At 37.2% G+C, this 13,169-nt stretch overlaps 1 protein-coding gene across 8 annotated transcripts in view; it reads left to right on the top strand.

Moving 5' to 3' along the window:
• arhgef12a (Rho guanine nucleotide exchange factor (GEF) 12a) overlaps window positions 1-13,169 on the top strand; it is a 76,862-nt gene that overhangs the window by 47,841 nt on the left and 15,852 nt on the right. For 7 of the 8 annotated variants that reach the window (XM_073863249.1, XM_073863250.1, XM_073863254.1 and 4 more), the window contains 12 exons: window positions 1,653-1,758; window positions 1,849-1,974; window positions 2,331-2,363; window positions 5,687-5,804; window positions 6,177-6,276; window positions 6,488-6,703; window positions 9,565-9,700; window positions 9,896-9,931; window positions 10,204-10,342; window positions 10,529-10,676; window positions 10,759-10,844; window positions 12,627-12,752. In XM_073863249.1, the coding sequence (XP_073719350.1) occupies window positions 1,653-1,758; window positions 1,849-1,974; window positions 2,331-2,363; window positions 5,687-5,804; window positions 6,177-6,276; window positions 6,488-6,703; window positions 9,565-9,700; window positions 9,896-9,931; window positions 10,204-10,342; window positions 10,529-10,676; window positions 10,759-10,844; window positions 12,627-12,752 (1,370 nt within the window). The remainder of the gene's footprint in view (window positions 1-1,652; window positions 1,759-1,848; window positions 1,975-2,330; window positions 2,364-5,686; window positions 5,805-6,176; window positions 6,277-6,487; window positions 6,704-9,564; window positions 9,701-9,895; window positions 9,932-10,203; window positions 10,343-10,528; window positions 10,677-10,758; window positions 10,845-12,626; window positions 12,753-13,169) is intronic. The other variant, XM_073863251.1, reaches the window with a different exon arrangement.

Consider the following 13,169-nt stretch of genomic DNA (forward strand, 5'->3'; position numbering starts at 1 on the left):
TCTAAAAAAATGACACACAAGGGAAGAGCGTGGATGTGATTTTGAGTGTAGTGCAAGTGAAATGAGTGTTGAGAGAGGTGGGCGAAATGGCAAAAATCACAGTTTAAGCAATTTAATATCACTGTTTCTGTATGTATAAGGATACGGATAAGGATATAACGCGATGTCCGGGGTAAAGAATATGCATGCTTATCCTTATACATACAGAAACAGTGATATTAAATTTCTTAAACTGTGATTTTTGCCATTTCGCCCACCTCTCTCAAAATTCATTTCCCTTGCACTACACTCAAAATCATGTCCACGCTATTCCCTTGTGTGTAATTTTGTAAGAGCATTTATTTATTTATTTATTTATTATTCATTTTTGCACTCCCAGTCCTCCATAGCCTCCTTGTCATTTCGGGCTTATAACAAAAAAATATGAATAATGCCCAAAAGCTGCTGTGTGACAGGATGTACAGCTAACAAGCCAAAAAAAAAACATAAATACGTTTTTATAAGCTGTCGACCCCAAAAAATAGCGTTTAAAGACACAAAAGTGGAAACTGCCAACTTTTTATAGTACTACTACTATTAGACCTACGTCCACTGGAGGGAAACGTAGTTGGCGATCCACTTTTGTGTCTTTAAACGCTCAATTTTTGGAGTCGACAGCTTCAAAAAACATATTTCTGGCCTTTTTAGCTGTACACCTTGTCACACAGCAGCTTTTGGGCATTATTCTGCTTTCTGTTATAAGCCAGAAATGACAAGGAGGCGGCATCATGTAATGCAAAGTCAGGACACGCTCGCAAAATGAAACTCAAGATGAAAGAGGCGGAGAACAACCTCAGCTTCAGTTTTAATCATAAAAGCCTAAAGATTGCACTAAACAATGTTGGTTCGCCCTAGAAGTCACGTCCAATGTAAAAACATTATGCTGGGTACCTTACATTAGATCAAGAGGCGGAGAATAGACCATTTTTTGTGGCTGCTTGAACGCATTCGACCCCATGCGTGTCTACACCACTAATGGCGCTTTTCCATTGCATAGTACCCCACAGTTTAGTTTAGTTTAGTTTGGGTTGGGTCAGCTCACCTCACTTTGGCGTGGTTAGCTTTTCCATCGAGTTTGGTATCACTTCGCAGTGGGTGGGATTATAGGCGTGTCGTTATATTTGTGCTGCCTACTGCTGTGACATCATACAAATGAGAGCGTCCTTGTACATTCCCATACATTGATTTATTTATCAGTCTGCCACAAAATTAAAATTGGCCACCACAAATAAATGTTTGCACATCGTGTTTATCACTAACGTATATCTCTCATGACACTTTCTGTTTAAACACCCGTGTCGTCAGTAGTTGACGCACTCCGAGGTGGTACGAAAAAAAGTATCGGGTACTGCACCCAATGGAAAAGCTCCCAAAAGGAAGCTGACCCGACCCAAACTAAACCAAACCGTGGGGTACTATGCAATGGAAAAGCGCCAAAAGGCAATCCGGTCAAATGTGTCTTCGACTTCCTCTGAGCTTGTGTGTTTCCTACATGTATAAGTTAAACCCCAGTTTTTTTGTGCTGCTAATGCAATGAACTACATAAAAACTAAACAATTTCAATAAATGAAAATATGAACATTAAGAAAATGTTTTTGCATATTTGTTATCAGAGAGGAGAAGACTGGAGCTGATTCCCGAGGAATTGCACAGACAGTATATACAAACAATGCAGGAAACTCTTCTTCCAGATGTCCAGAGAAATCTGGAAGACTTCAGGTCAGAAATAAACATTGCTGATGTTTACCATCAAAGCTAACCATGTCAGATCAGAACCCAATAATCATATGGTTGCATGCATACTTGCAGGCAGAAACGCAGCATGGGCTTGACGTTGGCTGAGGCGGAGCTCGCTCGTCTGGACTCTGTACGGCAGCTTCTGGAGAGAGAGAGAGTTTATGCGGAGAACATCCTTTCAAAGATTGATGACGTCCTGTGAGTGTCACTCTCTCCTAATTGTTTGGCATTAGGGGTGTGAGATACATTGAGGATTCACAGTATGTGCTCGCTGTAAAATTTAGGCTGTGTCGTGAAAATTGCGGTTAATTAAAGCATGTCATTGCTGTGACTACTTGTTTTGTAATGTGTCCTTGTCTCGGTGGTAAGGATATAAATAACGTCTAGCATGTTTCCTCCTATTAATAATAGACGGTAACCTTTAAAACAGTTTTAAAGCATTAATTCACATGCGCAATATATATATCAGTTGTAGTTAAAAGGGTTTAAAAATATTGTGATCTAATTTAGGTGATCATAAAGTATTTCTTCCTCTGTGTGTGTCTATCTTTCAGGGTGACTTCACAAGCCACAGAGGAGGAGAAATGGTAAGAAACATCTTTCATGTTTTCCTCGGCAAGCCTTGTTTGTAACGTTTGACTATAAAGACGTTAGGGAGGCAGGTTATTTGATCAAGCATAAAGGCTTTTCATTGGATTGGTTTGTAAATTGTCAGAGCCCAGGGGGCCCAAAGCATCGACACAAACGCGAGATGCTGCATAACAGAGCGACGTAATGAGATTTTCTAATCTTACATGCATTCCCAAGTCCTCATTTGCTATAATGTAGGCAAACATATCTGAAATGCCATATGGTGACACCACAAGCCTGTATGATTTATGAATGTACAGGACATATGGGGTGGATAGATGTTTTGAGACATATGGCAGAAGACACATTAAGATGGGAATTATGTCAACAGACGGAGTCGGCCACATGGAGCCAGTAGCCATCAACAGGCACAAGTTAAACCTCAGAGACTAAACTATTAAAGGAATTGTTGAGCTAAACATGAAACATTTCTCAATTTGCGCAACCTCATGAAATCCCAAATGTACATGACTTCCTTTTTTTAGATGAATAAAATAATATGGCATGATTTTATATGTTGAGCCCCATAAAAGACGACAACATGACAGCATTTTAATATAAAATAATTCATTTGTGTCCAACTGAAGAAGGAAGTCATATACATCTGGGATGGCATGAGAGTGAATGCATTTAGTGTAAAACTTCCATATTTTGGTAAATAATTCCTTTAAAGCTCAAATAACACGCACTGTTTTGGCTAATCTCAAATTAAACTTAAAATTAAACTACCTATAGAGTAGAATTTCATCCTTCATATATCCGAAAAGTCTTATCAGATTTATAAAACACAGATCAGCTCTAGTGATTCTTTCAGAAGAGGAACCGCGGTAGGAGCGAGTCACGAGAAAGCAACACACACAAAACATTTTCCTACTATTTCTGGAAAACTTAGCATTTACAACATGTTTGTGTTGTTTACATTATTTGCACTTGCGTGCCGATTGTCAACAAAACACAGACATTTGATGCAGTTTTACTTACGCCTGCAACACAGTTGGGGCCGCCCCATTTCAACAAAATCCAGCATTAAACAAACACACGCACAATTTCGCTATAACACCAGATAAATAATCTATATCCACTGTTTTCATAATGCTGGGTTCATATGAAGGCTGAACAAGCTTGAATTTCCTTCACAAACAACAACAAACTTCCCTGGTGACGTTGATTTCGTGTCAGCTCTTGGTTGGTGTGTGCGTACGCTATTTCGGTTAAAGTGCCAATACAAGGACTTCCACTGCAATGAAATTGCCCATAAAAGAAATAATGCAAGATTGTTGCATATGAAACTTGTACGAACCCTAGCGAAGTGCATTTGGCAGAGAAATACTCTGTCATACGTCCAACTGCTTTTTTGACACACATGTTTAGCATGAGGAACGCAACTCTTAAACAGTGTTAAGTCAAAATGCGTGAAATAGCTGTAGACCACCTTTAATTTAGCAATTGATATGCACAGAAGCTCAATGCTGTAGTTAGTGTGCTCGTCCACATGCACAATGCAAATTGTCCAGGTTCTTTTAAGACATCACAGGATTGCCAGCAGTATCTGTTTGATTTATTTTACTTGTGCACTACAAAAAATACCATGGTAAAGGGAACTTTGAGCATGCATATCAGTGTTTCCCACAGGATTTTGAATGACTGACGTGGTGATGACGTCACCCGCTAAATCATATCGTGTTTGCGTTTGATCTAGTGTTGGCACCTGAAAAATGTTTCACTTCTACTCTTTGATCTGTATCTGTATTTGATCTGTATTATATATCAAATTACATTTTAAGCTGTTTAAAATAGTGAAATAAAAATGTAAATGGGAATCATGAAAATTCTATTTGTGGGGGCCAGTGTTGATTCTGTGGTGGGTCACCACAAATAAATCAATGTATGGGAAACACTGCATATATTTTTCGGACATTACTCCAAATATAGGCAGGAAGCGCTTCGTCAGTATAAGTTCTTCGTCCATTTTTGGTACCGGTTTTTTACTGGTCACATATCTCCACTTGATACGAATTCGCAGGTCAGAGTTCACCAGACTTTAACTTTGGTATGCAGGCGAAATATCTTCACACGAACTTGTGCATTCAATCTGACGCATTCACATGCGTATGAATGGAAGTCAATAGAACGGAAACTGTAGTGTGACGGCCCCTTAAGAGATAAAGTAACAGCTAGATGTGAAACAGGAGTGCAGGAGCTCCAAAAATTCATTGTTTTTAGTTTGTAAGACTTTAAAGATCTTCAAAATGCAGAACTACTGACACAACTTACTAGAAAAAACAGCAAGAGATGATTTAACATTGGCTTGTGTATGTGTACATGCTGTCTTTAAATTAATATTTTATAGATGGCTTTCATTTCTAACCAGTTTTAAATGTAAATGTGTTGCCCCGCTTTTTTTATTGTATTATTTATTTACTTTAACATAATATAAAGTAAAGCTTAATATAAATCACAGCTTTAAAGAAAGACTCAATAAAACACATAAAAACAAATAAATACATAAAATAAAAAAATAAAAACTTTAAACTAAAAGTTTAAAGTCCTTCAACAGGTTAAATAACCTTATTCTTCCACCTTCAGTTTTACGCTTCTTAAAGATTTACAGTAAATCCAAAATTCTTTTTGAAAAACACCAAACATTTGCTGTATTTTCGTATATTTACATGTATGGATCATTTATCAATAGAAATTGAATGTGTTTGTCTTCCATTAGTGTACCAAAAATTATATCATTTTAAGAGATCTGAGATATCAGAACAATTGTAACTTTAAGCAACTCATACGTACAAGACCAAATGGCACTAATATATGAACAGTCAATTTTTCATTAAACTTGCAAGTTTAATGAATGGGAGAGTTAAAGTCATGTCAAAGATATGCTCATGTATTACTATGGAACTACATTGTGTTTTTTTATTATTTTTTTTATCATCTTTCCATGCACCACATTTGACACACATCTGTTTTTTGGATAATTTTAATCCATTATATCATTATAAATTTGGTTAAAGTGCATTCTGCATAATGATTTGGAACAGCATATTTTGCAAAGTATTAAAGTATATTTTGACATTTTTTATTTAATTTAAATATAATAACATCCACACAAATGTGTAAATTTACTGACTGTATTAAAAAAATAAGCAAAAATGACATGTGCATAATAATTTGGAACACAGTGTACCGTTGTTTCAATCCCAGAATCACCGAAAGATATTAATCAATATTAAATCTATATCTCAACATCTCAAATTAAATCTGTGTTTCTTTTCAGCACGACAATACAGTATGTGATATACATGTACATGAAGCATCTGGGTGTTCGAGTGAAAGAACAACGAATCTTGGAGTCCAAACGACCCCGAATTAATTTCCTTCCTTCTAAACTGAGGGTAAACACTTCTACAATTTCCTACCCCGTCATATTTCTCACTTTCTAAACCTACTGATCTGGCCTGACCAGTTTTATAGACACCTGTCGCTTTATGTACAGTATAATCAACATTTTACTCACTTTGGATTTTTGGAAGCTTGTTGCGATGCATTATAGGATTGCATATTCAACTAGGAATATAATCTTCTGCCTGAAAATATGACTTAAACAAGGTGACATAGGCATAATTAAAATGCTGTTCTTTTGGAAAAGACTTTAGCGTTTACCTTTGTATGCAGCTGACTACGTTTTGGAACGGAGGGAATATATTCGAAGTATTTCTGTAACTAAGCTGTTACCCTAAGGACTGTCGTTTTTTCTGCCCAAACAGAAAAGCAAAACAGAGAAGGAAGGAGAGGACAAAATAAAAAAGCCTCGCTTCCCTATTCGGGTACCTCCCCGGTGGCCAGTTCGCATTGAATCAATAGCAGGTAAGTCTAAGTCTCAAAACACAGTGCTGTTGGAAAAACAGCAAGAGATAATTTAAGATTGGCTTGTGTATGTGTGCATGCCGTCTTTAAATTAATATTTCATAGATGGCTTTAATTTCCAAGCAGTTTTTAAATGTAGATGGCTTGCTGTCTTCTGAGAAGTGAAAGTCATGTTTAATACTGGATTTGGTGTATGTGTACGTTTGAGCAGGTGGTAAGGCGGGAGATCACATCAAGCAAAGGCCTCAAAAACAGCTGTCTCAACCAGCAATGGGCAGCTTAGAACCGATAGAGGGTGGACGTCTGCGGAGCAGTCTGTCGAGCGAGGGCTCCGATCTCTTACAGAGCCCGGGAATCGTCACCTCTCCTCTCTTCAGCAGCCCATACAGCTCACCGTCAGACCCCTCTGGCAGGGAAGCGGAGTTCAGTGAGTACCGGATCTATTATTCCATATAAATGCACGGATAATTCATTGTTTTGTTGCAAGTGAAAAACAATATTGACCTTCTAGTTGAAAAAGGAGCCTCATATGAGATTTATTCATTCGCATTCGAAAATCGATTCTTTACGTCTGGCAAAGATGGCGAGGGGACACCATAACAGCCAAAGTCAGTTGTACAAAACCTTTCTTTTTAGTAAGCTCTGTGTACACAAACAATGTTCTCAATGCTGGCGTTCATGTGTAGAGATCCAGGTGATACTTCGAGCAAAGTTTCATGTTGTGTCGTGCCTTCTTAGTGTTGTAAAAATAGCAGCGAACAGCGGCTGGAAAAACGCATCAGGGTTCGAGTAGGCATCACACCCTAACCAAGATATTTTTTAAGTAGCGTTTCTTTTCATGACAGTCGAGGTACGAAAGGTTGTCTTTTGTAGCCATTTTCCGTATCTGTAAGAATCATAGACAGTAAAATATAAGAAATCCGTAAATCAGGAGCCTACTGGTACTCTGTAGGTACTCAAGTGTAGGTATGCAACTGGAATGACGTAAAAGGTCACATGACTGATATTCATCAATAGTAGGTGTGTAACTCGCAATTTGTTTTTGCCAAAAAACTGGCCAGTTTGTTTTGGCTTGGTTTGCTTTTCCACTGCAGTTCAGTACCAATTTGTAATAGATTGTCATTAGGGATGCATAACAATTAATCGCAATTAATCTATAGCAGAATAAAAGTTTTTGTTTACATCATATATGTGTGTACTGTGTATAATAATATTTGTATAGATAAATGCATACACATGCATGTATACAGTCGTGGCCAAAAACATCAGCACCCCTGGCAAACATGATCAAACAAGGCCGTAAAAAACCAATCTGCATTGTTAATCCTTTTGATTTTTTATTAAAAAAATTCACAAAAATGTATCCTTTCATTGGATAATAGGAATTTAAAATGGAGGGGAAAAATCATTATGAAATTAATGTTTTTCTCAAATACTCGTTGGACACAATTATTAGCACCCCTAGAAATTCTTATTGGTAAAATATCTCTGAAGTATATTCCCATTCATTTTCACAATTTTCAGAACTCCAGCATGATTGTAAACACAAAATCATTCAGCTCTGTCTTCTTTTTCACAAAAATATAAAGAGGAGCGGAAACAAAGCCTAAATTCCCTTAATCATCCATCACAATAAGAAAAACCAAAGAATATATTTCTGATGTGCAGCAAAAGATAATTGATCTTCACAAATTGGTGAAGTGGCTTTAAGAAAAGAGCTAGAGCAGTGAAAATGAACATTTCCATCATCAGAGTAATAATTAAAAATTTCCAACCATCAGAAAATGTTACAAAACTGCCTGGAAGAGGATGTGTGCCTATATCGTCCTAATGTGCGGTGAGAAGGAGAATTTGAGTAGCTAAAGACTCTCATAGGGTCACAGCTGAAGAATTGCAGAAAATTGTTGAGTCACTGTTTCAGAAAACCTTTAAAAAAATTGTCAAACAGAACCTACATCAACACATGTTGTTTGGGAGGGTTACAAGAAAAATTCTCCTAGCTCATTCAAAAACAAACTAAAGCATATTCAGTTATCAGTCATGACTGGAACTTTAAATGGGAATGGCTTCTATGGTCAGATGAAACTAAAAAATGAGCTTTTAGCAGCAAACACTCAAGATGGGTTTGGTAAACACAGAGAAAAAAAGTACCCCATGTGTACAATGAAATATACTGCTGTGTTTTTGATGTTGTGGGCCTATATTTCTGCTGGAGGTTCTGGACATCTTGGTAAAATACATGGCATCATGGATTCTATCAAATACCAACAGATAAAAAATCAGTAAGTGACTGACTCTGTTAGAATTCTTATAATGGGCCATGTTTGGATCCTCTAACTGTACAATAACCAAAACACAAACCTCAAAAAGAACACAAAAATGGGTCACTGAGCTCAAAACCAAGCTTCTGCTAAAGCCATTCCACCCTTCTGACCTGAACCCCACAGAAAATGAGAGGAGTGAACTGAAGAGGAGAAGCACCAACATATAGCTTGGAATCTAAAAGGTCTGGAGTGATTCTGGATGTAGGAATGGTCTCTGATCTCTTGTTAGGTGATTTCTTACCTCATCAGGCATTAAAGGAGAAAATTTAGACCTGTTAAACTGGCAAATGGAGGTTTTAAAAAGTATTGAATAAAAGGGTGCTAATAATTTTGGACAATGTGTATTAGAGAAAAACATTTATTTCATAATCATATTTCCCCCCATTTTAAATTCTTATTATCCAATAAAAGAATACATTTTTGTGATTTTTTTTTAATGAAAAATCAAAAGGATTAACAATGCAGATGAATTTTCACAGCCTTATTTGATCATATTTACCAAGGGTGCTAATGTTTTTGGCCACGACTGTAAATGTAAGAAATTTTTACATGTGTATATACATTTGTACCGAGTCCCTAAGGTTACATTGGAGTAAAAAAAATCTAAAGTTTAGTTTCATGTGCTCACGCGAAACCTTCATGTGCAGAATTTTTTTTACAGTTTAGTGTAACTATCGCGTGCGCACGTGAAACTATCGCGTGCGCACGTAAAACTATTGCTTTCACGTGCGAGCGCAAAAGTTTCACGAAACTAACCTTTATTTATTTTTTCTCCATGTCCCCTTAGGGGCTCCGTACATTTCCATATTTATGTAAAATTTATGTTATATATACTTCTTTCTCTAAAGCTCTCATTGTATCAATTAGATACCATGTAAACCGAAAACACATGTGTGGCCTTGAAAGGATAATCCAGCCAAATATATAGTTGTGCTTTCTTAGTCTGGATCATCTGTGTCCTCAGGTATGAGCCCACCTGCAGTGGTTCCACGGCTAAGTGACGGTCTTCAAGCTGGAGATGTGCTGGACAGCATCTACCCGCCCTGTGATTACATCCCAGATAACATGGACCAACTAGATGATGACAGAGAAGGAGACAGGTGCAACAAAACATCCCCGTTAATGTTGTGCTACTGCAAACTGTTTACTAACATTGTACATTTCGGCTTCTGTTCTGACTTTATGTTATTAAATGCTGAGCTCTAAAACGTCACCGGCATCAGCTTTGATCTAGTTACTTACCTTAGTCTGCACTTTGTGGCAGTGAAGTTGAGCAAGTATGTACTGTTTTACAGACTCCTCGATGTGGGCACACCTAAACTGATAAGAAGGTACTGGTCACTGGCTGCTTTCAATCACTCTTGTCCCTACCATCCATACAGCTTTCCATTCATGTCACATCTTTTTCACTTTGCTGTTTGTAGTATAAAATGGAGAAAACGAAAATCACGTTCATGCATGTGTATAATACACAGATTATTAATGCAACTTGTCTTGTGCATACCTGTTTATCACGCAGTCACATTTAGCCCACATTCAGATAGAGAGACATATTAAGGGTTAATGAAAGGGTTAATAGACCATTTCTGTCTGTCTCTCACAGGTTTGAAGAGCTGCAGAGTGAAGATGATCAGGGGAGTGATGTTTACTCTGTTGATCCTCCAAACTGGCAGCAGCTGGTGGGGCGTGAAGTTCTAGCAGGCCTGACACCCCACGAGATCAAACGACAAGAAGTCATAAATGAGTTCGTAATGTTCTCCGTACACTTCCATACATCACACAGGTGCACTTCAGACGTTTAGATTTAATGCACGAAGCGCAATCTGTTGGTTTCGAGACTAAACTCAAAATTATTTTGTTTACATAAATGAGATTGTACTTCAACAGATGTTCTGATGTTATTGAATTAACCCTTGCTGATCTTTTCAGAGTTACTCTATACCGAACGAGCACACGTGCGCATGCTGAAGGTCCTAGACAGCGTTTTCTACCAAAAACTCACGAAAGACAACATACTGCCCCCTGCTGACATCAAAAACATATTCACCAACCTGGAGGAAATCATCCAACTGCACGGTATGTCGTGCATCATCTCAACAAAAACTGTAACTGGGGTCTCATCACTTTTAATTCTCACTTGTGCTTTCTTTTATTTCAGTGAGGATAGCGGATCATATGACTGCAATACGCAAGAAATACGAGATATCAGTCATTGACCATATAGGAGATGATTTACTGTCTTGGGTAAGAACGCATGTTTATTCTGTATTTGATTTTGGATTAAAAAAAAATATTTTAGAAATTATTTAAAAATAATTAAACATCATATTACCTATTTAATTGGTTTCCTATTGTTTTATAATCTTTTTATTTATTTATTTTATTCTATGTCTGCAGTCTCAATGATAAATAATGATTAAAAAAAATGATAATAATCAATCATGTAAAGTTTTGTTTATACTCACGCCTTGCGCATGGACAAGGCGTTTATACTCGAAACTTGAAACATAAATATATAAATATAAGAACATACATTAAACAACAATCTCTTGAATATGTCTTTATTAAACATTTCATTAGCATTTTTATCAAACAAACAATACGGACATTTTATTCTTTGTCTAGTGGTACAATGAATACAAATATAAGCCAATAATTCTGAATCCTATGTGAATGAGTTCTTGTTTTATCTAGCAAACTTTCCAAACTTTAAAAGTGTCAGATAGAGTCTATGCATTGTTTTGCATGGATTGATCAAAGAGATAAGTCACAGAGGTGCCTGCTCGACCAGAGTTGCCTTGAGATTGGTCATTTTCGGATTGTTTGATGCGCTCAGTTACAAAAAATATGCTGTGCACACCGCCACGCAAAACTGGACGCGTCAAGCATAACTTCGTAGCAAAAATAAGTTCCTAACATGCGATCTGACAGCCATTCACCTTAGGTGCTACATTTGCTTGTAATGAAAATGAGTAATGTGACAGAGGATGTCTGCCAGGGCATCAGACAGACAGTTTAAAGATCAGAAATGTAATTAAATTTATGATAATCTGACGGTAGCTTTATTGGCTGTCTTTACGAATTCGGAAAGTCAGTTTCAACAACAGTCGAAGTTAACTGACTGCCAGCTATTTGGACTTAAAGTATGTAGCTAATTGAAGTCCTGAAATTAAAAATCTTCATTACCATAACATGTCATTACCATAACACGTCATTACCATTACACATCATTACCATCACACAAAAGTCCCCCTGTGGTGAAAACTGAGTTTTTAATGTTGTTTATATGTCTGTGTGATGTTTTTAATATATGCTTTAAGACAAACCATATTTAAACATCTCAGTCAACAGCATTGCTGAATATTTTAACACTGCATTTTTTTGAAGACAGTTGTGAAAATGTGGTTTTCTACACCACAAGCATGTTTTAACAAATCATGTTGACCGATGGATCATTTAGTCTGAGATGGTTTGTTCGACTGAAGGCAATGACTCATTTACATATTCATGATTATGTGTATGCTAAATGAAGCAAAAGAAGAAGAAAATGAAGAAAATATTTTCACACAAAAAATATGTTTAACCTCCTTTGTTGTTGTTTGCTCTATAATTCTGTGTAACTGGAACCTGTTGTACACAAACATTGACAATTACACCGCTTCATGTTCAAAGAAAAACATTTGGTTATTATATTTATTGGTAATTCCTAACCCCAAAATAGCTGGAAGAAATCTGAAAAAAAGACAAACCAAAGCTCGGGTCGTAGAAGGTTAAATATGCCATTTAAGTTTAAATGAAAATTATGGACTACAGGGGTATTTTAAAATCCACAACACCACCCATACTACAATCCACTTGAAGGATGAGATCTTTATTTTAAGACATGTGATAAAATAGATGAATGGCCCTGATGTATGCTCTAGCAGTCCTCCTTTGGGTGGTGATAGTCCCACCCACCCATGGACACTCTGTAATTCTGCCAGCCGTCCTGCTGTGTGGCCCTGATCTCCCTGGTTTGTTTTTTAGTTCAGTGGTGGAGAGGAGGAGAAGATCAAGCAAGCAGTGGGCACTTTTTGCAGTAACCAGCCCTTCGCCCTGGAGCTCATCAAATCTCGGCAGAAGAAGGACCAGCGTTTCACTTCTTTTATGCAGGTGGGTCAAGACTCCCCTTCAACACAGCTGCCCTGTTTTCTCCTCCTGTGCTTCACTTTGAGGATTCCTGGCATATTTTTTGCATATTTCACAGTATCTTTATTTGTGCAAATTCTGATTTGCTTATACAGAGGCAATATAAAAGTATGTGAACCTTTTGGAATGTCATGTGATCTGATCTTCTTAGTAGGGGTATTGACAAACATAATGTGTCTAAAAATAATGACATAAAAATTCAGATCTTTCATGTCTTTACTGAGAACAGCCAAAAAAAACCAGTGCTTGTGGAAAAAGTATGTGAACCCTTGAGTTAATGACCTCAAAAAAGCTAATTGGCGTCGGGTTTTAGCACACCTGGGGCCTCATGTATAAAGTATGCATACGCACAAAACAGAGCTGGAAACGTGCGTACGCCAG

Source organism: Misgurnus anguillicaudatus, chromosome 24 (genome assembly GCF_027580225.2).
Source record: "Misgurnus anguillicaudatus chromosome 24, ASM2758022v2, whole genome shotgun sequence".
In the NCBI taxonomy this organism is placed as follows: Eukaryota; Metazoa; Chordata; class Actinopteri; order Cypriniformes; family Cobitidae; genus Misgurnus; species Misgurnus anguillicaudatus.